Here is a 22,657-nt window from a genome sequence, read left to right on the forward strand (position 1 = left end):
GTATCATACAACCATATTTGTAAGCTTTAATCTTTACCAAAAGTTTTAAAGCACTGCATTGTTTTTGTATTTTATAGATACTAAACAAATGACATGGGAAAACAGGAAATACACTAGTTGAATCTTTTTCTTTTTTTTTACAAATGACATAATTCTTACTTGAATTTGGAGAGTTGACAGGAAATTCTAGAGTGGATTTGAACGGTTTTTCCCTGGTGTTTGAGTCATTTTCGAGTTGAGGTTGGGTGAGATGTTGAGTATCCTGGGTGAGGAAAAAAGATATATTACAGAATTGTATCCCTATATATTTTCAGCAAGCCAAAAGTTACCTTTCTTTCGTCTACTTCAACACGGCAAACTCTACTGCGATCTTTTTGTTTTGGGTTCCCAATGTGCTCTACGGGGAAATCCTTCCTATCACATCACGGGACCTTGGTCCTGATCCTCAGGAAGCGTAATCTGGTTACCACCAGCCTACTTCAGGTGGGATCTCATTCCAGGAACAAGGGGAGAAGGTTTAGAGACCCAAAAGGAGGTAGCAGCTGTTCCGTGCTACCACCAGACCACCCTGATGCCTCAAAGGAGATGCAACTCTCATCTCTGTTTCAAGGTATTTCAGTATTCCCAGCGCCTCACTCTCTATCCAAAATAATCATACAAGTTACCCAGAGAACCCACTCACTGTCTCAGAGCTCATCTTAATTTTTCCTCTAAGACAATTTCTGCCAAAAATCGCTTTTAAGGCAGCACACCTGGGGCCCTGCACAGGTGCTGTAACCAAAGCCTGTGAAGAAAGAGTGAGTAACTGCCCGGCCATTTATGATCCTGGAGATCCCCCCGCAGAACAGAGGGAATTGTAACAGTACTTCAGAACTTGGGTTTCTGTCTTTTCCTTTATGAACTCAAAACTCTTCCACATTATTTAACTGGATATTTTAAGATATTCTGCTAAAATTGGTAGAGATGAGTGTGATTATTTCCATTTTAAGAAAATAAACAGGAAGGCATAGAAAGTTTCATGACTCTCGGGAACAGCGCATGGTCAGCAAACGAGTCAGGAGGGCATTCTGACCCCCAGATCACAAGGTCACGGGATTATAGGATTAAGCAGAGGACACATACAAGTGATCACTACAGCTCCTGCTAGCCTAGGATGTTATCATCTTAAAGAGACAGGAAGCTCAGTTTTCCTTTGCAAGCCAGATTGAAAGTGCCCACAGGAAATGTATACTGGTACCTCCTCAAAGCAAATTTCTAATCCCAACTGTAGTTCATTTGCTCAGGTATGTCTCTGTCTCCCCTTAGATTATAAGCACCTCTAGAGCACAGTGTCTCCCTTTTGCTTTGCATAACCACTCACCCAGGTGTTTTTCAATCCTGGCTGTACATTCAAATCACCTGACACCTAGCCTCACCCACAGAGACTCTGATCTAATCGGTTTGGGGAAATGCCCAGGCATACTGAATCCTTTAGAGATTCACGAGATGATTGTTAATACGCAGCCAAACTTGAGACCAACGCCAGAGCTTTAGACATCCTAAGAACACAAAACATGTTTGTTAAGTTGAATTGGGTGTTAAAGTTGATCCTGTGAGGCTTGGAAAGTATTTTATTTGTGTCTGTGGCATCTTACAGAAGCTGTGGTTAATGTAGTGCCAAATTTAGGACTAAACAATATGGAAGAAATGTGCCTAAAGGTATCGCCTAGAACTTCACTCTGTACGTTGGTCCATTCTGGTTCAGATCCAAAGATGTGGATCAACAGCTCTAGAACTGTGGAGTTACCCTTCATCTTGAGAGTGACAGAGGGTGCCCCTAAGCTAAAAAGCTATGACACTACTCTTGGAATTTGGGTTTAGCCTGAGGGGGGTGTAGAATAAACCAAGTCTTAAAAGGGATTGATTTGTGAAAGCCCTAAAAAACTTGGAATAGACAGACCTCATGAGTTGGTCCTTTGTTATTCTGAGCCTCTATGCAGGTTTTAAAATCTGTGTAGCCTCCTCTGGATCCTTGATGTAACTAGTAGTCCTAATGCATGCTAGCTGTGGAGGGCAGAAGGGCAACCACCTCATGCAGGAGGACGCCCAATACTAAATAGGGATGCTGGTAAAACTCCTTAGGGGTTTCCACTTGGCATGTATGTTTCCCTAGGCAAGTAAAGTACTATGATTTTCCTCTTAAAGACTGCAAAAAAAAAAAAAAAGGTTATGATAATGTTTTTCACTATAAAAGCTTGAAGGGGAGGATTGTGGTTAACAAGAAAAAATTGGCAAATGATTTTAAGTGCATCTTGTTATGAAAGATGCTATCGAAAACCTGATATTAAAATATCATTACCAGTTAAGCTCATCTATTGCAGATAATTCTGGGATTTCCTTGGGTACCTTGGGTGTAACACACGTCAAAGAACTATTTAATATTTCTCATCAGTAATAATGTTATAATTATACAATTCCCTTCCTCTGTGGGTTCCTGCCTATTATTCTAACAACTAGAACTTGCTTCCCAGGAGAATCTTTCTGGTTAAAGAAAGAAAACGTGCCTTCGAACTCAGGAGTTAAAGTATGCTCCAATTTAACATTGTTTTAATTAATATGCCTCCAGAAACTCAAAGTGACATCTTTTATAATTCTTTATAATGCCAAAATTCTTACCAAAACTCTTTCTACCATGTTTTCTCCAAACACGAAATCAGAACTGCAGCTTTTAAAAGAATACTTATCTTCATTTGGTTGACATCTAAGGAAAAGAAATGAACATTTGCGATTTGAAATATATGGATAAAGCCATGATAGATCTTAGCGCATGAAATAACCGGAAGATTTAACAGATTTATGTAAAGCATAAAAATATCTGCTAACTCTTGTTCATCTGCAGCTGCTGAGAAATGAAGGAAAAATTGAGGTACTCCCGGGGATGATATTTAAAATACTTGACAGCTGTGACAGCACAAATTGAGACCAGTCCAAACACATGTCATGCCCATCACTGTTCAGGCTGGGTGATCAACCAGGGGCTGGCCCAGACCTTATCTGCTTGCTTTCCCAGCACAGCCTCTCCAGTCTCTCATTTCTTCTGTCCTCTTCCCCAAGTGGCCAATGCTCCCAGCTACCAGAGGTCTCCAGAGCAAAAGCACAGCCAATCTATCTTGTCAGTTATACTTGAGTGGGCTTTTGTTTAATTTGGGTTTTTTTCCTCCTGGAACTTTTTTGTTGTTGTTGCTAAAAGTGTTTTGCATGATGAGAAACTCAAAGATATACGGCTGTCCATCTGTAGGCCAATGTGCTCTGGGGTCTCCATTGTACCCCCAGTGTGCACCGTAGGTAAGAGCTGTGGTACTCACATGGGCCCTAATCATGTGAGTCTGGTTAGATCTATGGCTCAGTTTAATCTTCCCTCAGATCAAACATGCCTTCATTGCTGGTGATACCGGTAAATACTAACTTTCATTTTGTACATTTATACTGTTTTCTTTGTTGTCTATCCAATGTATGTCAATAAATAAGGAATAACACCCAAAATAATGAAAAATGGCAGTGGGGGGGGGAAGAACACCACAGAAGGGGAAGGCTAATCTATCAGCCAGATAATTAATTCCTAACTAAAAATTTAACTGTATGTTTTTGAAATATTCTCACCCAAGTCAACAAAGCAATGGAGATAATCCAATATTAATATGATAATCTTTAAATATTAGAGACGTTTTGAAAAACATTGTAAACTTGTGTCCTTTATAAAATCTCAAATAGAAACCTTAGCAATTTGGGGTACCTGGGTGGCTCAGTCAGTTAAGTGTCTGCCTTTGGCTCAGCTCATGATCCCAGGGTCTTGGGTTCAAGCCCCACATCGGGCTCCCTGCTCAGTGGAGAGTCTGCCTCTCCCTCTCCATCTGCCTCTCCTCCAGCTCATGTTCTCTCTCTCTCAGATAAATAAATAAAATCTTAAAAAAAAGAAATCTTAGCAATTTATCTGTGCAACATCAGAAAGCTATTTTCCATAAATGATTATAATGATAAAAAAAAGCAATAATAAAAGGATATATTTTCTGTGTCCTCATCATTAACTTACCCTACTGATGTAGCACCTAAACAATTCTGGTTAGTAGTCAGCTGGACTGAAATTCTGGCACTTGGTAAATTTTCACTTAGCAAAGAAGGGTTCCCCTCAGAAATCTGAAAGAAAGGCAATCCATCAGAAAGTTCCTTTCAATTGCCTTAAGGGAGGAGCATCAGACAAGGAAACATAGTTACAGTTAAATGTGTTAAAAAGTTACTATGTTCAAGTACTTCCCCAAGCATTTTTTGTACATTATCTCATTTACTCCTCACAACATCTCTGTATAGGTTGTATGTCTGTCATCTACATTTTATAGTTTACAGATGAGTAAACTGACCTAATGAGTTTAAATAACTTGGCCAGGTATGGGCAACCATGAATGGGCTGACCTCAGAGCCAGGGTTTGTCTGACATCAGGGACTATGCCCTTTGCCATCATATTCAGAAATCGCACCTCCTTTTGTTACTTTTATCTTTTTAGCCACATGGAGTTAATTCTCATTTTTAGCTTCATAGATATATCCTTCAGGACTATTTAATCCCCAAAACACCCTAAGAGCTTCACCAGCATGGTCATTAAACATTAGAGGAAATCCCATTCATCTCTTCATCTAAAAATTTTTGGCTGGTAACTTAATCAACTAGTTACTCTGTCTGATGTATATGCAAATGTACATTACCTGATTAATGTATAAATGAAGACGTGAGCAATTTTAGAACTGGAAGGAGCCCTTAAATGATCGGATCTAGTATCTCCAATGTTTTATGAACACCTCCCTTCCCCCAGCAGGGGTTTGCAAAGATGTTGCAAGGAGTTCATATCTTTAAAGGTAGTTGCGGTCTGCTTCCACTTTAATTTTATACCAATCAATAAAAATAATTTTGAGCATTTTTCCCTTTATAACAGAATTTGAGAGCTGAGAAGTATGTATGAAGAGAATATATGTTGTTGGTTAGCAGAGATCAAAGTGCATGCTCGTGATTCACTCAGATGATTTATCTCTTAGCCAAAATAGTAGTTTTTACTCCTTTGTACTTAAAACAGTTTTTATTAGGCATATATTATTTAAATTATACATAATAAGTGACCATTGATTAATGACAATGAATAAAAATTGCTCTGATTTTATATACAAGTCATTAAGGAACATGAAAATAATAGTTCTATGAAATTCACCTAGAGATAATTTTCCCTAGATCTATAAGTTTCATTATTTTGTCAGAGTTCTTACATTGCATTTTATATAGTATGTCTTTAACTCTTCAAAGGTCATTGTTAGAGAAAATTCAATAATGGGCACATACAGTGAAGCTGTTCACTAAATAGGAAAAAGTGCTTTCATATGTTCAAGCATTCAAGAAGAAATGCTTACAATTACCTGAAAATTTCTCTTATTCTTTATCATTTAGAAGGAAAATGCAAGAAAAATATTAATAAATTTTATTTTTAAAATACATAATGCAATATTTCAATAAGCCATGCCAAAGAAGAAACATTGATTTACTTTTTATATCATAACATGTAACAAAAAATTTAATCTATAATTTATAGTACATCCTGTTCCAAAATCATTTGCAACATAATAACATTTTAGAAATTAGTCAACACATCCATACTTTTTCTTACATACCTTAACACAAACTAAACAACATGCATCACTTATTAAATGGATAAAAGTGAGAATTTATGTAATATGGTTATGATTACTAGGTTATATTTAAACGAAAACATTTAATAATCTACCTATTTGAAATTTAAAATATGTTTTACTTAAAAATCACGCCATATGCCATGCAGAAATAATGAAATGATTTTTAAAATTCATAATGAGTCTCATGAGATCATATCTTACAAAAATGTTTGGAATTACAAAAACATTGTCAAATGCTGACCAAGTTCAACTCTCTCACTTCACTGTTAAAAAGAGAAGATTGGGTGCTTTGTCCAAGAATGTAAACCTAAGTTAGATATGGACAGAGGTAGGATTAGTACCAATCTGATTTTTTTTTCATTGCATTGACGAAATGACTGGTTTTTTTAATTTCCATGTGTCACTGTCTTCATGTTCAGTATGGAAAAACAAAACAAAACAGGTGACCAACCCTCCACAGTCCAGCTGGAAACAAATGAAAGATGGAATTACTCTGAAAATCTTGGGTGCCATTCCTCTCAAGTATTGGCTTCTGGAAGACATGGCAACAGAATATCCCCAAACCCATATCTGCATGGCTTGAGCAAAATGACAATCAATCTCCCTAGAAAGGCCCACAGCGAGGGATTCAGCCACCCACAACCATTGGAAGGGAGACTTCTTCTCTGTCTTCAGAAGCTTCCCCAGTCCTCCCAATTCCCAACTCCGTGCAGGTAGTCCTCTGCTCCCGTTATCCATGAAGATGGGTCTGGATGGATCCCCGGTGTGACCTAAACTGGCAAAGCCACACTGGGATGTCGACCAGCTGGGGATGCAGAAAACTTCTGTTCCTTTTTTGACTTGTGGCTCCTGGTCCTGGCCATCTCATTGCTCCCCCTGTTCTCATGTGGGGTCAGTGCACTAGAACAGGAGCCCAGAGGTTTCTACCAAAAGGGCCTCAACTTTACAGCTTAGGAGAAACCACAAAACTAGTTCCTAGGAACAACTCTCCAATTTAAGAGGACAACTTTAATTAGCTCACCGAGGGCTGTTTGCTATCTATAGTCTGCTTCAGCAACAGAACAAAAGTCAGGCAGCCCCTAACTCTGAATGTAGAGCCCACAATAATCTACTAAATGAAAGATGGAAACTTGATGTCAATCCCACCATAGGAGGTTTTCTTACCTTATTTTTTGTTTTTTCCTTAGTCTTGCAGGATTCCAAGGTATTGTGTCCAAATGTTTTTCTTACTTTTTCACACCTTTGAGCTTGAGGTGGCTGCAAAATAGCAGGCCTTAGGACATGTTCAGAATGTTTCACAGGACCTTAAAAGAACAGAATTAAAGAGTCAATATATCTTTAGTGAAATACTTCTTCCTCCATATTTTTGACTAATTTAATGTTTGTTTTCTAAAGTCATCATTAAATGAGGGATTAATGTTAACTGATCAATGTCAAAATAGCCAGTGAATTGCTTAATGCTTACTTCTGCCCTCACTTTTACCCAGTACCTATTCATTTTGGCCATGGGACTTGGCTTACCAAATTTGTTTTTTCACGTTTTGTCACTTGGCCCTACCTCCGGACCCCAACACACACACAACAAATTAAAATATAAACGTAAAATGTAAAATTTCAGAGGCTCTTGTAATAAACTACATACCTTGATCTGTACTGTTCATATCCACATTCCTTTGCACAAGAGTTGATGTCATAAAAACATTGTTTTTCTTCACTGTAAGAAAAAATATTTAGCACAAAGGGTCAGTTTCTACAGAATCCGGGTTTTAACAGTCCTGTACTAAACTCACCAGTAGATGTCGCTGTTGGCACTAACAACTGTAGGCTGTGCCCTGTGCTAAAAATGGGTGATGGCAGTGAGTTTTGCCACATAGTTCTGTTTACTTTCAGAGATATAGATGAAAGTTGGTCCACTAATAGAACAGGCACTTTTTTTTAGAGTCACGAAAATGAGTACTGAAATGAATACATATTATAAAATCTGATGGTAGTGAACCCTCTGTGTGCATTAATATGTATTTCTTATAAAATGTTACAAAACTATTAGCAAATTCTGCCACTCTCCCCAATCTAGTGATACCTAGAGAGAGATGACTGTCATGCTAGGGGATTTTTCTATCAAGTGTGTTGGTGGCATAAGACTATGGTGGTGGCTGCAAGTATAGGATTATTATACATTTCAAAGAGATCACCCACCTCTTGCTTGCAAATTGCAGAAACGGCAACCTTTGAGCATTTGATTAATGGAAATGAGAAAAGAATAAGAACTGCTTCTTCTAAGTATTAAAACATATTATAAATGTTGGGGTAAATTGCTTCTCTAATTCAAAGTTCAATTAAATGCTTTATGACCTTTATTATTAAAAACCAGTAACAAATGGGCCATATCAAATTGTACTATTTTTCTCCATTCCAATACCACCAACATTCCACACAACATAAAATGGAATGGTACTTACTGATATCAATGTTCCTTTATTTAATCTTTTTGTATGTGTATGTCTAATTTAAAATAATTGAAACAGTTATTCAGATAACTTACATCCATCCCTTCACTTTAGGCACAAATACAATAAAACAAATTCTCTAGGATTAGGGCCCCTATTCCTCTTAATGTCTGTAACTTGTCAGTCAGGTTTAAAGGGGGTCTATTGAGCTTGAAAGTATTTCTTCTGTATCTGAAAGGTATCTGACATATATGTTGCTCAGTCATGTTTGGAATTATTAGTAAGAATATAAATACATTAGTTTGAAAACCCTATGGCTCCCAGGTAGAGAGGGATCATTTAAAAGGAAGTGAATAGTTTGTATTTTTTATTTCTTAGTGGCAAGCTTAACTTGGAAAAGGCAGCTGGTTGTTCAGTAGAAACAAAAACAAAAAGAATATAAAATTGTAATTTTAATGTAATGTTCCAACCATTTCAAATATTTTATGATAAGATAGATTTACTTAGCAAAGCACTATAAATTTCAAATAAAAAGAAGTAATGTTTTAGTGAAAAGGTTAAGTAATCATATTCTAAAAAAATAAATGAAAATAAAAGGAATCATATTCTAAACCTTAGAATATTCACTTAAAGCATAAACTTTAGAATAAGAATTTAAAATATAGCTGTAGGGACGCCTGGGTGGTTCAGTCGTTAAGTGTCTGCCTTCAGCTCAGGTTATGATCCCAGGGTGCTGGGATCGAGCCCCACATTGGGCTCCCTGCTCTGCGGGAAGCCCGCTTCTCCCTCTCCAGCTCCCCCTACTTGTGTTCACTCTCTTGCTGTGTCTCTCTCTGTCAAATAAATAAATAAAATCTTTTAAATAAAATAAAGTATAGCTGTATATTTTGAGTACTGTATATATTATAAACTGTACAGATGAATAATAATGAGTAAAATAAAGCAAGTTATCTTATGGAGCTGCCTTATATAACATATTGCTATCATAAACATGAATTCCTTAAAAACATCATCAAATTCAAAATTTCTGCCAAAAATAAACAGATGCACTGTCTGGATTTGTGGAGTTGGAATTCATAAGGCATTCTTCTAATCATACTTTGCCTCTATTTTATTTGCCACTAAAATGCCAGCATTTTATAGTAGCTGAGTAAGAAAGCACACCATCAATGAGAATGAATTTTGAAAAGTCAGAGTGTCAGGCTCGAGGTTCTGGAAGCAGTTTATTACCTGGCCCAGAAGGGGGGAAGGTCAGGAGGTTGGTGAAGGATGATGATCTCATTCGATTCTGGAACAAGGTTGATGCTAGAAGCAAATTGCAAACTGAAGTCAGTGAGGGAGTGGGTTTTTGTGTTTCTTTTGATTTGGACTTTTGCTATTTCAGAAAAATTTCTGTATCACTAATTTAGAAAAGGTTTTGTATTTTTTTTAATCAATAGAAATAAAATGGGCTTGTGGTGAGAATTATAAATTAATTTCTATTTGATTCAATAAATATTGGAGTGCTCACCGTGTGTAAGACACTCTATCAGGCAGGAAGATGACCTCAAGGAAGGCACAGTGGAGGGGATAGACATACACAGAAATAGCTTTCTTACAAGGCAGAGGACAATGCGGTCATGTATAAAAGGAATCACGGAGTGCTTTGAGTGTAGAAGAGAGGCAAACTGAGTTACTGGTTTACTCAGAATACAGTATATGATGTTCTTAAAGTGTTCTTTTCAAGGCAGACATCTATTTGTTTAAGTAGATGGTAACTTAGGGAGAAATGTCAGTTTCCCCTAATTACAAAGCTAATGCATCCTTAATGCAGACACTTTGGAAACATGACAAAATGCAGAGTGAGTGGGAAACCCCAAATTGCCTGTAATCCCATTACCTAAGATAACCATTGCTGACATTATGGTTGATGTCCTTTCCATCTTTCATCCAATGTTGATAAACTGAATTTTTAAATAGTGACTCACTGTACAATCCATCTTATAGACTGCTATTTTCATACAATAATTTATTATAAACACTCTCCGACGGGTAGGCTTTTAAACATTTCCATTTGAAAAGTTTCTCAGTAATTTCACACTCAGAGAAAACATAACAGTGAACAGCCAACAGTCAGGTCTATACCTACCTCCTTGGGACTGAGGGTCTGTAGTACGCAAAGTAAAAGATGAAGACCGTACACGCTTTCTTAGAAAACCATTACATTCTGCAAGAAATTCAACATGACGGGTAAAATTGCTGGCAATAACAAATTATCCTCAACCCAAGATATGGAAGAATAAATAGAATTACCTTTTGCCTACATAGATCATCATCTGCTAACATGTTAACTCCTGAAGCCCAAGTTTAAATGCTGGGGTTAATAGCTTGGTGATTATAAAGCGATAGGCATATCATCCTCCTAAGAAACACTTAGAAACAAGTGGCTTCGGCAAGAAACTGCATATGACTTTTGAGATTGTGTAGAGAATGTGTTTGGTAGGTTGAGACCCAGGCAATGCAGAAAGAAGGGACCTTAGCTTTGCTAACGTCAGTGTTCTTGGGACCTACGTGTCATCTTTCAAAACAAAAGCCAGTTTATTTTGGTGTTTAAACACAAGCAAAACCATGAAGTTTTACCCAGTTCTTGCCACATGCCAAAATACTTGTGCCTGCTTATTTTCTTTGTCTGAAGATTGGTTTTGAAATACAGGATGTAAGTCATTACCATGCTCTGCTGCCTCACGTGCGGTGTCTTCTGCAGGTCTCTGGAAGGAAACAAAGCTGCCGATGAGAGCTGAGTGCTGTTTTTACGTCAGAATTCTACCCTGTCACTTTAGAAGAGAATTCTCAAAAGCCAGGTCTATTCAGCTAGGCCAGGACAAAGCCACTCACCTTTACTCCTTTACTCCTAGGCATATATTCAAGACAAAGCAAAGTCTTAGTCTTAGCGGTTTTGTATTTCAGTGACTGCAGAATCCCTTGTCAGAACTTGTTTAAAAGGAAGATTGCGAAACCGAGCTCTCGAGATCTGAAGCGGTTGGCCTGGGGTGGGGCCCAGGAAACTGGCTTTTCGACCAGGGCTTGGGGTTTGAGCTTCTCTAGTGAGTTTTGTGGGTAGTAGGGTAAATGACTCGCATAAGTGGGAACAAATAACAGGAAAATACTAATCAAGCTAAAGTGGGAAAGCTATTAATCTTATCGTTGGTCTTTCAAAGCAGGTGGTACTAAAGTATGATGCAGATAGGGTCCTTAAGATCCCTTTTGAATCAAGCAACGAAGTTTAGAACCTATTTTATCCCCGGTTTTAAGCGAGGTCAGTGGTGGAGACCCACGAGGAGTCTCGACCCTGCTAACTTCTTTCATTCTGCCCCCTTCCAAGTCACTCCAAATAAACCCTATAATTTTGGTAAAGATGGCATGTTATTCATAGCTTCAAGACAAGGCAGGCCTCTGGCCTCCCACTTAGGCCAAATTGCTGCCAGTAAAAACCTACTATATAAATATTCTAGAGGCACTGCTCTGCTATGTGAAGAGCAAGAGGATAAACTAAGGCAACCATGGTATCATTCAGCATCACTAGCTTCTTTGAAACATCATTTTCTTTGTCAAAGTAAAAGTCAAACAAAGAAAATTAGCTTGATCTTACCTTAAAAGTTTGTTCTCTCTTTGCAAAAACGAATATTGGTTGAGCAATGACAGATTTTTCTGTAAAAGAAAGAGAACAGGCAAAAAGTCAAAGTCTATTCGGACATTTCTAACACCAGCTAAGAATATTTGAAGATTTTTTGTTTTGTTTTGTATTTTTCCTGCCTTTGGGTAAAATCCAAACTGTTTTTACGTGGACACTATAACTTGTGTATTTACAAATGATTTTAACAGTTAATTACAGAAATAAATACTTGGGGAAAGCGATAATAATGTGTTTCCATAAATAGTGAGATCATTCCATTAAAAGAACACTTTAAGTGTTTAAGGAAAACAAAGTATAATTACCTGCATTTAGAATATCATTAGGACATCATGATTAACATCTTTGCTTTTAGAATGAAAAATTGCAAGGGGTGAAAAATCTCATCTAAGAATAGTTCTTCTACTTGGGTTGGATCTCAAGGTAAAAATGGTATAGATGTATTGTGTTCCATCCTTAGAATGATCCAGAAATAATCCATATTTCCTTGATTGGAGTAGTCATATACTAAGCCATGTTTTCAATATTTAGACTAGGAATTAATCTTAGTCTTTTGCCTTTAGCCCTGCTGACCTTATTAATCTTTTATATTTTCCTATCTTAGGTAAGACAACAGAGAGAAACTCATTTACTGTAGGGTGATAACAACCTTAAATATCAGCACTCCAGAATTCTAAGGGAAAATGACATGTTTGTTAAAAGCCTGGGCCCTGAAGTTAGGTGGGCACTAATACTTGGGGAAATAATATGTTTGTACCTTTAGTTTCTTCATCTGAAAACAAAATGAAGATTATAACAGTACTTATCTCACGGAGCTTATGGGACAATTAAATGAATTTTTGGATATGATTACTTAGATTTTTACAAGACCAAAAAAAAAAAAAAAAGGAGAAAAAAATCTTTAAAGAAAGGATATTAAATACGGGGCATGCCACCAATCCCCATTCCAAAACTCTTAGCTGACATTGCCAACTTATGACAACACTTTCTTTCTTTCTTTTTTAAATTGAAGTATAAATGACAACTCTTTCTTAATGAGCCCAAATATGATCTCAGAATTTTTCTCATTATAGGTTTCCAGCAGCCATTATCAATATATTGTCCTGCCATACAAGCCAAGGTAATTTGCCATCCCTGGGCTGAATAAATAAAACCCTTACTGAGTTTCAAGGTACTACCAGACAATTACATTTTTTTTTTATATGCCAGAAAGGGGTTCTCCAGTTCCCTATAATCTAATCCCATAAGAGAGTGTCAAAACTCTGCCAGACTACCCTTGCCAAGCTCCTGGGTCCCATGACCTTGGGTACCTTTTTTCAGTCCAGTGAGGTAAACCGTTCACTTTTTCATGCAAGTGCTTACCCCATTGTCTTCCCTTGGAGCCAAGCGAGCCCCAGCAGAAAATGCGCAAGAACATATCGGCATTCCCATCCATATTAAACTATAGCTCAATTCTTTGTTCCTTCTCGAACAAGCTCCTCTTCCAGCAATTACATTAGATTTAAGAAATGAGGACTCTATTGACTTCAAAAGAAAATAGTCTTCATGAATGTTCAGGGGAATACTTATGAATTAGAATTATAAATTGGCCTCTTCTAAACTGGACTTAGGATCGTTAGGCCTAAAATAACATGACGAGGCCTAATCTTAGACAAAGGACAGGTTGACTTTCCCTTGATCAAAACATTGAGCTAAACACAGGCAAAAGCAATCTTCTGGGCAGCATTAAGGGTTACTTGCAGCTTGAAGGACATATGATCACTTTTATTCATTAATTCAGTGAATATTTATTGAGCATCTTTTTTGTGCCAGCCACTGTGCTAGGATGGAGGTATACATTGTCTGATGGGAGGTACAGTAACCTCAGCATAGCCACCGTCTCTCCTTGACACGCGAGTTCAGGGATTGGAAAGCAGAGTCTCTCCACACCTCCTCCTCCATCTTGATTCTCCCAAGCAACTCTTTTGGCTCCAAAGACAATGCCAAAAGTAAGCACATTTATCAAGCCATCAGATCCATAACAGTTTTCGTACTTGACCCAGTAGGAAAATTTCAAAATAAAACAAGGTTCTTATGATTTTATATTTTTAAATTTAGCCTTTTTTCTTTCTGATGTATTCATTAATCAACCCATTTATTCAAAAAATGTGTATTGAGGGTTGACTGCGTACAAGACACCTTGCAAGGCAAGAGAGAGGGGAAATATGGTACAAGATGAGGCTGAAGGTGAGTGAATATAAACTTCTTTTTCTCCTCTTCTAATATGTACCATAATTTCCCCTCCCCCAATTTTACATGGGTTGTGAGGCCTTGTCCCTGCCCTGATTTCCTTATGTTTAATTGACGGTCTCTGAGAAAACTGCTTCATCTGGGCAAGTAACTGGAGGATTTTCTCAACGAATCATCTCAGAGAAGGAGGTTCAAAAGGATCCATGGAGCCAAAAGCAGATCCAGAAGAGGAGGAAGACCCTGAACCTGGAGTACCATTGACTCAGAGTCCCAGTGGGGGTGGGGGTAGGTGCTGCTAGGGGCGCCAAGTTCTTGCTACACAGTCTCTCCCACGTAGAGTCCTGCAGACCGCCTCTTTGCTGCATTGGTAGTTCAGGAAAGGTGAAAACTGAATCGTCCACGCTGGGTAGAACCAGGCTAGTCTAGCCAGGGCCAGAAAGGTTATGGAAACAGTGTTGGCAGGAAAGAGAGTGGCAACCTGCGGAGGGGCAGGCCCTGCCAGATGGGTCACTCCTTAATTGCTACCAGGACTGGAACTATCCACTTGGACCAAGGCCCTGGCAGGTCCTGCATTTTCCTTTCCCCGTCTTCCCGGACCTATCCACATGTCTGCCACATCCTCTTCTCTAATTTCTTCTCCCTGTGCACTCTTACCCCAGGCTCCAGTACTGCTCTTTATGCCCCTGCCTCTCTTGCTTGTGGCCGGCTCTGGGACTGGTCAAAGCATGGATTTCCGAGCTCTGAAGTCGAATAGTCCTAGAGCTGCTTTTTGGTTTTGTTTTTGTTTTTGTTTTTAATTACTCTAAGCCTCAGCTTTATCACCTCTCTCTGTATATATTTTTTAAAAGTTTGTCCTGAGGACTGAAGCAGTATATGCATATGGGAGCACCTAGTACAGCTCCCTCTTCAAACCTGTTTGGAACAAAGCAGAACCTCATCTGTCCATCTGTCTATCTATCCATCCATCCATCCATTCTCCATATAAGCACACATCTCTCTATATATCCGGATATTTACAGTATATTCCATATCTATCCATCGATCTAGCTATCCATCCATGCATAAACATATAGCAATATATCAGACTGCAGTGTGCACAGAAGACATTCACTAAAAGTCCGATTCCCTGCCCTCCTCGTCTCCCGTCCAATGTTACACGCAGGCACCCCAAGACTCATGTTAGTCTGGGGGAAATGTCTCATTGTTCCTCAAGAGTCTTTCTTTCTCCTTTCACTCATTACCTTATTCTTACCCCTAGTTTCCTTCTCACTTCTCCTCGTTGAGCTCCTCTATTTCTTCTGCTTTTAATATCAGGAAGTTCCTGAATTCAGGCTGTGGCCCATACGTAGTTTCAGAGATTGTTGGTCCTCAACAAGTGGTCCAGATTGACCAGTAGCATTACAGGGTGCTTGTTAGAAATGCAGACTCTCAGGCCCCACCCCAGACCTACAGAATGAGCATTTGTATTTGACATGATCCCCAGGTGATGTATATATAGATAAATACATATACATCTATAGTAGTACTATAGACTACTCCCGGTTTCTATCACCCAAGACCAAATTTAGGAAGATGGCAGTGGAGACTCGTGGAGTCAGTGACTAACCCTCCAGATGCTCTGAGTAACCTGACAATTAATGAGAAAATGATTACTACTCAAACTACGTACTATGATTGTTGCGACTCAATGTAGGGTGAAGTCAAGGGCTACTCTGAAGACTTAAAAAGAAATCCCTGTAGTAAGGATATTAAAATATTGACATTGATATTGAAATCAGTCATTCAGATATTTTGCTTGAAGCAATTAATGATTTCCTCTCTGATGCAAAAGTTGGTTTGCTGCTTTGATATGTCTGAGATCTGACTTTTTTTCTTGAAAGATGTTCTTAGAAAATGTCTCTGTTTGAGATTATTAAATGTTAATTAAAATGTTCATTTCTGCAAGGCAAAACATTAGGCTGAAAGCATAAACTACATCAAAAACCTTTCCATGGTACTGAGATTCCTCAACAAAAATCTGAAACACCTGCAGTTTCAAGTCTAAAAATGAGATCTTCTGTAGAAAAAATAGACAAATCATAGCAAGTGACCTTAATCTCTGTATGAGACCCTGGAAAGAGGAGACACAGAGGGTCTGAATCATAACCTTGATTTTTTTTTAAAGAAAAAACACAAACTTAACCTTATATTAAAATAATCCAAGGCAGTTCTAATAAGGGCAAGTTGCAACCCCAGAAGCTAAAGGAATCTGTGCCAATTTACAAGGGAAGCCCAAGCATGAGACATTCTGTACTTATTTCCAGCCATACACGGAGGAGCTCTATAAAAATGCAAAAGGAACGAAATAAACAACAAATCACCCATCCACCAACATATAAAAAAGTAAGTCTTTACAAGAGCAGGTGGTAGGGCCACAGACTGGCATTATGAACTATGATGGGACACTCTTGGTTCTATGTTATGAGATGCTTTATACTGCCTTGAAGATAAAATAACCAGGATCCCAGAGGAAAACAGAGGCAGTTTACACAGGAAGTTTCCAGGCTGATTCACAAAGCACTAGCTCAACTTGAGACACAGGATGAATGGACCCTGCTGGAATGATTCCAGCCCTGGTCATTGCTGCTGAAGTCATAACCAATTTTATGTACTATAAATACAAAACTGTTGTAATAAATACAGTGTATGAAGTAGAAGGGAAAAACACTCACCCTTTCAATCAACTTCTAAATTTTCTGAGCTGCTTTAAGTTCTTGTTAAAAATGAAGTTACTAACTGCCCACTCTAAGAAATCTAGCATTTCTAGTTTTGATTCATTATGAGAAGTGCACACTAGAGACAAAAAGAATCGACATTAGAATAGCACAGGAAAGCTATTGCTCTTCTTGTCAACACCATGCTAATAAAGAAGTCACTCATTTTCAAAATGGGAATCATATCAGATTAAGAAATTAGAGAAGATGAGAAAAGTCTCTTTCAATCCACTGAACACAACCGTCATCACCCAGAGTTTATCCAGTGCATCCAATTTTCTGAACACATCTGCTTCTCATGCTGATAATCTTCAAGAGATCTGTTCATTGTAAGTTCTAAAGAATCTAGACTCTTTCCTCCACTGGTTTGTACATTGGTCTAGATCTAGACACGGACCAATTTTGGAAAACCAAGGCATAGAGATAATAAAAGTCTCTGGTGTGAGCAAGAAACAAGAAGACTCAGAGGTTGTGTCAAATATAAACCTTGCTACCCTTCTGGAGGTAGGACCAAGCCCTGAGAATTCTGTGCTGAATGCACCCACCCAACCTCACCTCTAAACTGTGCTGCTTAATTTATTATCCAGTTTTATGTGGTAGTGGGAGATAGCCAGTGAATTAATTTCATTTGCATTTTAGAATCTGGAGATTCATAGCAGCAGTAATTCAATTGAAGAAAAATTTTTATTTTTCAAAGTCACTTACTTCACTAATGTCTGTATAAGTAGAGAAGTGCACAGATTAAAAAACAGGTAATTTTAATTAAATCATTTGGTATAGAACAGCTGGTATAAAATCACTTTGTCAATCAAAACACAATGGTGAGGAAAAAAACTGGCTTTATATTCTTGAGAGTGTTCTGTAACTATCCCCCAAAATATGATGGTGGTCATCATGTGCAGTGTGCTTTATATTTGGGGGTGATCAGTGACTTTTTAAATAGATATCATAGCATACTCCTTTAAATTTTACTATTATTCCAGTGTCAAAATGTAACTCTTTGAATTACTTTTTTTCATTTAAACACAGTAGCTACCATATGATATGCTTATGCATGTCATGATTAATTAGTCTTTAACCTTTTGCCTTTTGAAGTGTTTAACTCAGTATAGTAGTATAAAAAGTTAGACCTTGGTGATCTCCCAAGGTGCTTATTTTATGCACTGGTGTAATAGAAAAACTTACATTTGCATCATACTTCACCTATTATAAAACAGATTTAAATATATCAGGTTTTGGTGACTAAATAAAAGGCTACTAGGGGCCCGAATGCATGGTTTTAAAAATCTAAGCTTTTGGCAGAAAACGGACCTGGATTCAAATTCCATCTCCTGAATGTACTAACTATGAGCTAGGGCAGGTGTCCTCAGCTGTAAGACGGAGAGCATAAGACAGTCTTCACAGAGTTGTAAGGGTCAAGCAAGGTGGTGTAGGCAAAACGCTGAGGGCAGGGGCTGGCCCACACAAAATGCTCAATAAGTTGCTGCTCTTACTGCATTATAGGATTCTCAAAAGGTACGTTATTAAACCCTTGTGCTCATCACGAGAAAAGAACGGCTGTAAAATTACAGGATGTGCCCAAGGTCATACAGCTAATACTTACAGCTAAAGCATGCGAGAGCAGACTCCAAGTCTCGAGCTTTTTCCTGTAAGCAAGGCTCCCCCCTGGCTTCCACTGCGAGTACAATGACTAGTGGACAGCTTCCTCTCTTCTGACCGTGTGAATATGCCTGGGCTGTGATAGCTCTCCTCCTTCCGTGGTCTGGACAAGCCTCGCTGAGAGATGGTCTCAGACTCTGTCAGTCTCCCTGCACTTCTGTTTTGCCCTCTGTAAACACCGTAACATGCTTCACTTAGTCTCACCACTTTCTTATATTTTTAAAGATTTCTTTTTTTTTTTTAATTTATTTGACAGAGACACAGCGAGAGAGGAAACACAAGCAAGGGGAGTGGGAGAGGGAGAAGCAGGCTTCCCGCTGAGCAGGGAGCCCGATGCGGGGCTCGATCCCAGGACCCTGGGATCATGACCTGAGCTGAAGGCAGATGCTTAACGACTGAGCCACCCAGGCACCCCAGTCTCACCATTCTCTGTTCGCATTCTGACGAAAGAGGTTTTTCGAGAATGTCGGCAGACCAGTGGCCTAGTGATCCTTGCCATCTAAAATCTCCACGTCTATATATATGTATATACACATATATATACATATGTATATATACGTATATATACATATATATATATATATATATATTCAACCACTGACAAAAATAACTCAGACGAATGTATTACTCTTGACAGAGCATACCCCCTTCTCCGTAATTTGAAGGTGCTATTTTATTTATAAATGAAACAATTTTGTGATAAGGTCACTTGCAATCTTTGATGACTTGAATATGTTTACCAGCAACAAACGTGGGACTTCCGGATTGAGAATGCCAAAAGGGACTGTTTGTTTCTCTCTCGACACTGTTCCTTCATTTATGCCCATGGGGTAATAAAGATGTGGAATGTGTCCTAGGATGTGCTTGGTCAGCTTGGTACCATTTGGAAATACATATTTCATTTGACAGCATTTATAAATCACGTATTTTCCCTTCAGAATAACTTGCAGTGTGAAACTGCTTCCATATGTTAGAAATGGGTGTCTCAATTTTGCTGAAGGAGGGCGAAGAGAAATATCATCTAGGTTTTATGACATGTTGAAGATTAATACTGAACAGGCACATGCACAGGTTTAAAATCGTATCTTTTTAAGTGATTCTCCAGTGTTTCTAGGCTGCTAAAATTAAAGAGGTGATTTTGACACAAAGTATCATATTAGTAAGAATTAAGTCACTCGTCACACAGACTATTAATAAGTCAATATGGCTGAAGCATAGCTTCATACTTTGAATTCAGATAAATTTAAGCTTTTCCTCTTCAGTAAAAAGCACACTATTTTTAAATTCCTCCATGGATTCCAAGGACACAGGCCGGATGGAGAAGTTTGATTGCAATTTCTTCTAATTCCAAATCTCTTTTCCTTAAACTTATGCCTCTTTGAGCCTTTGAGCAAGCAGGAGAAAAGGCTCCTTGTTTCCTTGTTTCCACAGGAATAAATGGATGTTATTCCCCTGAGAACAAGACCTTGGAGGCCTAGGCCAGAAGAAAGGAGCAGAGCTGCCCACCCAAGGTGTTCATAAGCCCAGAAGGCCCGGACCTCATTCTCTTCTTGGGAACTCATAGAAGCCAGCAGGAGGGCGTTCATCGTCACTGAAATGCCCTGCTGGCCCTCGGGCACAGAACTGGACAGGACTAGGGTGATGCCCGCTGCACATACCTTATTGCATTGATTTAGAGCTAATTTGGCAGAAGTAAAGGCCAGGTAGCAATTTGTAAAACTTACCAGAAACATTTTGCTCACCATGCTATAAGAGAAAAACACTTTTCAAATTTATATGACTTGAAAAATTCTCAAGAAAACAGAGAACAATCCTTTAAATTTATTCATTTTTTTCTTCAAGGTTTTTTTTTTTTTTTTTTTTGGGTAAAAAAATATACATAACGTGAAATTTACTATTTTAACCATTTAAAATGTACAGTTCAGTGACATTAGGTATATTCCCATTGGGGTGTAACTATCACCACCATCCATCTCGAGAACTTTTTCATCATCCCAAACTGAAACTCTGCCCACAAAGAACTAACCGCTCATTTCATCCCCTCCAGCCCCGTAACCACACTCAACTCTCTCACTCTGTGAGTCCAACTGCTCTAGGACATCTCATGTAAGTGGAATCATGCAATATTTGTTGTTTTATATCTGACTTATTTCACTGAGCATAGTATCTTCAAGGTTCATCTGTGCTGACATACATGAAGAATTTCATTCCTTTATAAGGTCGAATAATATCCCAGTGTATGTATGTAGCACATTTTGGACCTTTTTTTATAATCAGTTGTTTTTTTTTTATTTGCCTTCTCCTTTCCTTGTTCTCATTTGGCTGCATATTTCTCTCTAGCGCCTGGTTCCTTCCCCCCCACGTGTTTCCCTCCCTCCACATTTCCTGTTTCTCCCCCACCCAATGTACTCATCATTTTATCTACATGCTTAGTATTAGGATTATTACACAAATAAATACTCTTTCCATGGGTATTTTTAAATGAGATAAAATGCAAGTTTATCTTGTCTTAATTTTTTACCCATCTTAGATACTTTTTCTTATGCTGGCCCTTTTATCATGAAATTCTCAGATAGATGTAGAAGGAATACAGTATGAGCTCTTTGCCCTAACTATTAACTATGAGTAAGTCATTTCTCTCCTCTGGTTTCAGTTTTCTAGTGAAGATCAGTTGGACTAAGTAGAATCTGAAGCTCTAACATTCAGTGATTGAGGAATATTAATCACTTGGATGAACTTTTGGGGAAAAAAAGTATTGATTCATTTAATAAACATTACTTGCCTGCTATGAGCAAGGTAATAGGCAATAACAATATTTTGAATTTAAGCCTTAAAATGTGAGAAATGTCTACAAAGATAGAAAGACATTTGATACCTCTATTATGGTATTTTTTGAAGATTTGTTTTCCAAATCTTTGTTTCTTTCTCTGTATATTTGTAGCTAGAGTTGTTTTCTACAAGTCCCTCAAAATCTACTTTGCTTCATCCTACTATCAAAACAATCATGTCTACTAATTCACTTTAGCTTTTTCAATTTTCAGAAAGAAAAATGGCAAATAATACCAAAACATTAATCCATACTTGAGAATGAAGTCCTTTGGTCTTGCTGGACAAAGAGCTCCTCATAATCCGTAGCGCCGGTATAAGTCTTACCCATGCTCAGTTTATAAAAACACATACGCGCACAAATCTTTATCTGCGACTCCTTTTCTCTGCAAGACAGACAGCCCTAGACCAAAAATGTCCATTTCCAACAAGAAGGCGCTCTCCCTGCTTAACTCTTTCCTCTCCAGATGGTCACATACCTTCTTCATGAATTACCTCCTTTTATCAAAACAAGAAACGTTGGTGCCCATTATTTAAACCAGTCATTACAGATGCCTACCTGACAGGGACAATCAAGTTACTGAGCTATAGTGTCTGGAAGTCTGGTAGTTTCTCTGCATCTGCTGAGGGAAAGGAATTTGTGTCCCGTTAGCCTTGGGTTCTTTTTGGACCTGAAGCCCATCCTGCAGTGATACAGGCCACTTACAAAAATCTCTTTCTTCTCTCTCCTGCTTAAATATATAGGTCTGTTTTCATTTCCTCAGTTAGAGTTTAACTCCTATCTCCTTCTGGCTCAACACACAGATGCATGTTTCATGCTCTTTTGATGTGGCTTTAGTTAGTATCAAAAGCCACCTTCAGACTATCATCTTTTGCCAGTAGTCTAGATCTTACTCCTATGACCTCGTGCTTACTTATTGGCGAGTCATCTGATCGTTGGGTAGAAGGAATGCAGCTTCTTACCGAACACTGGTATTTACTGCATTTTGAATCCTGACTTTCGGATATTATGCTAATTTTACCAACAGGTTTCATTAAAAAGCACTCAGGTGTGAAACTTAGCTTGCCTAAATGTTAAGATTTCAAGTTAATGATTTAATGTAATAGTTGAGCCAGCACTTTGAACAGAGTCCTCAGTTTAAATAAAAAAGCGAATGATAATGATGACAATTCTTTAGCCCCTTTTTAATTTGGAGTTTTGGATACCTCTTGTGTATTTTGTTAAAACTCAAATCATCTCTCCAAGGCCATATCGGCCCAGTTCCAAAAGTGGTGCATTGCTGTCTTTCACACTTTATGCAGTGTAAGACATGGAGATGGTGCAGGTACTTCGATTTCAGTGGAAACTGCAGCCCAGTAAGCAA

General features: G+C 38.2%; 1 protein-coding gene across 4 annotated transcripts in view; it reads right to left on the minus strand.

Annotated features, from left to right (window-relative positions):
- RANBP3L (RAN binding protein 3 like) overlaps nt 1-22,657 on the minus strand; it is a 44,329-nt gene that overhangs the window by 11,163 nt on the left and 10,509 nt on the right. For 3 of the 4 annotated variants that reach the window (XM_032415274.1, XM_032415273.1, XM_032415272.1), the window contains 9 exons: nt 11,785-11,843; nt 10,864-10,903; nt 10,285-10,362; nt 9,387-9,461; nt 7,352-7,423; nt 6,874-7,013; nt 4,070-4,173; nt 2,656-2,740; nt 160-262 (listed from right to left, as the gene is read on the minus strand). In XM_032415274.1, the coding sequence (XP_032271165.1) occupies nt 160-262; nt 2,656-2,740; nt 4,070-4,173; nt 6,874-7,013; nt 7,352-7,423; nt 9,387-9,461; nt 10,285-10,362; nt 10,864-10,903; nt 11,785-11,843 (756 nt within the window). The other variant, XM_032415275.1, reaches the window with a different exon arrangement.

This window comes from Phoca vitulina, unplaced genomic scaffold (assembly GCF_004348235.1).
Source record: "Phoca vitulina isolate PV1807 unplaced genomic scaffold, GSC_HSeal_1.0 scaffold17, whole genome shotgun sequence".
NCBI classification, from domain to species: Eukaryota; Metazoa; Chordata; class Mammalia; order Carnivora; family Phocidae; genus Phoca; species Phoca vitulina.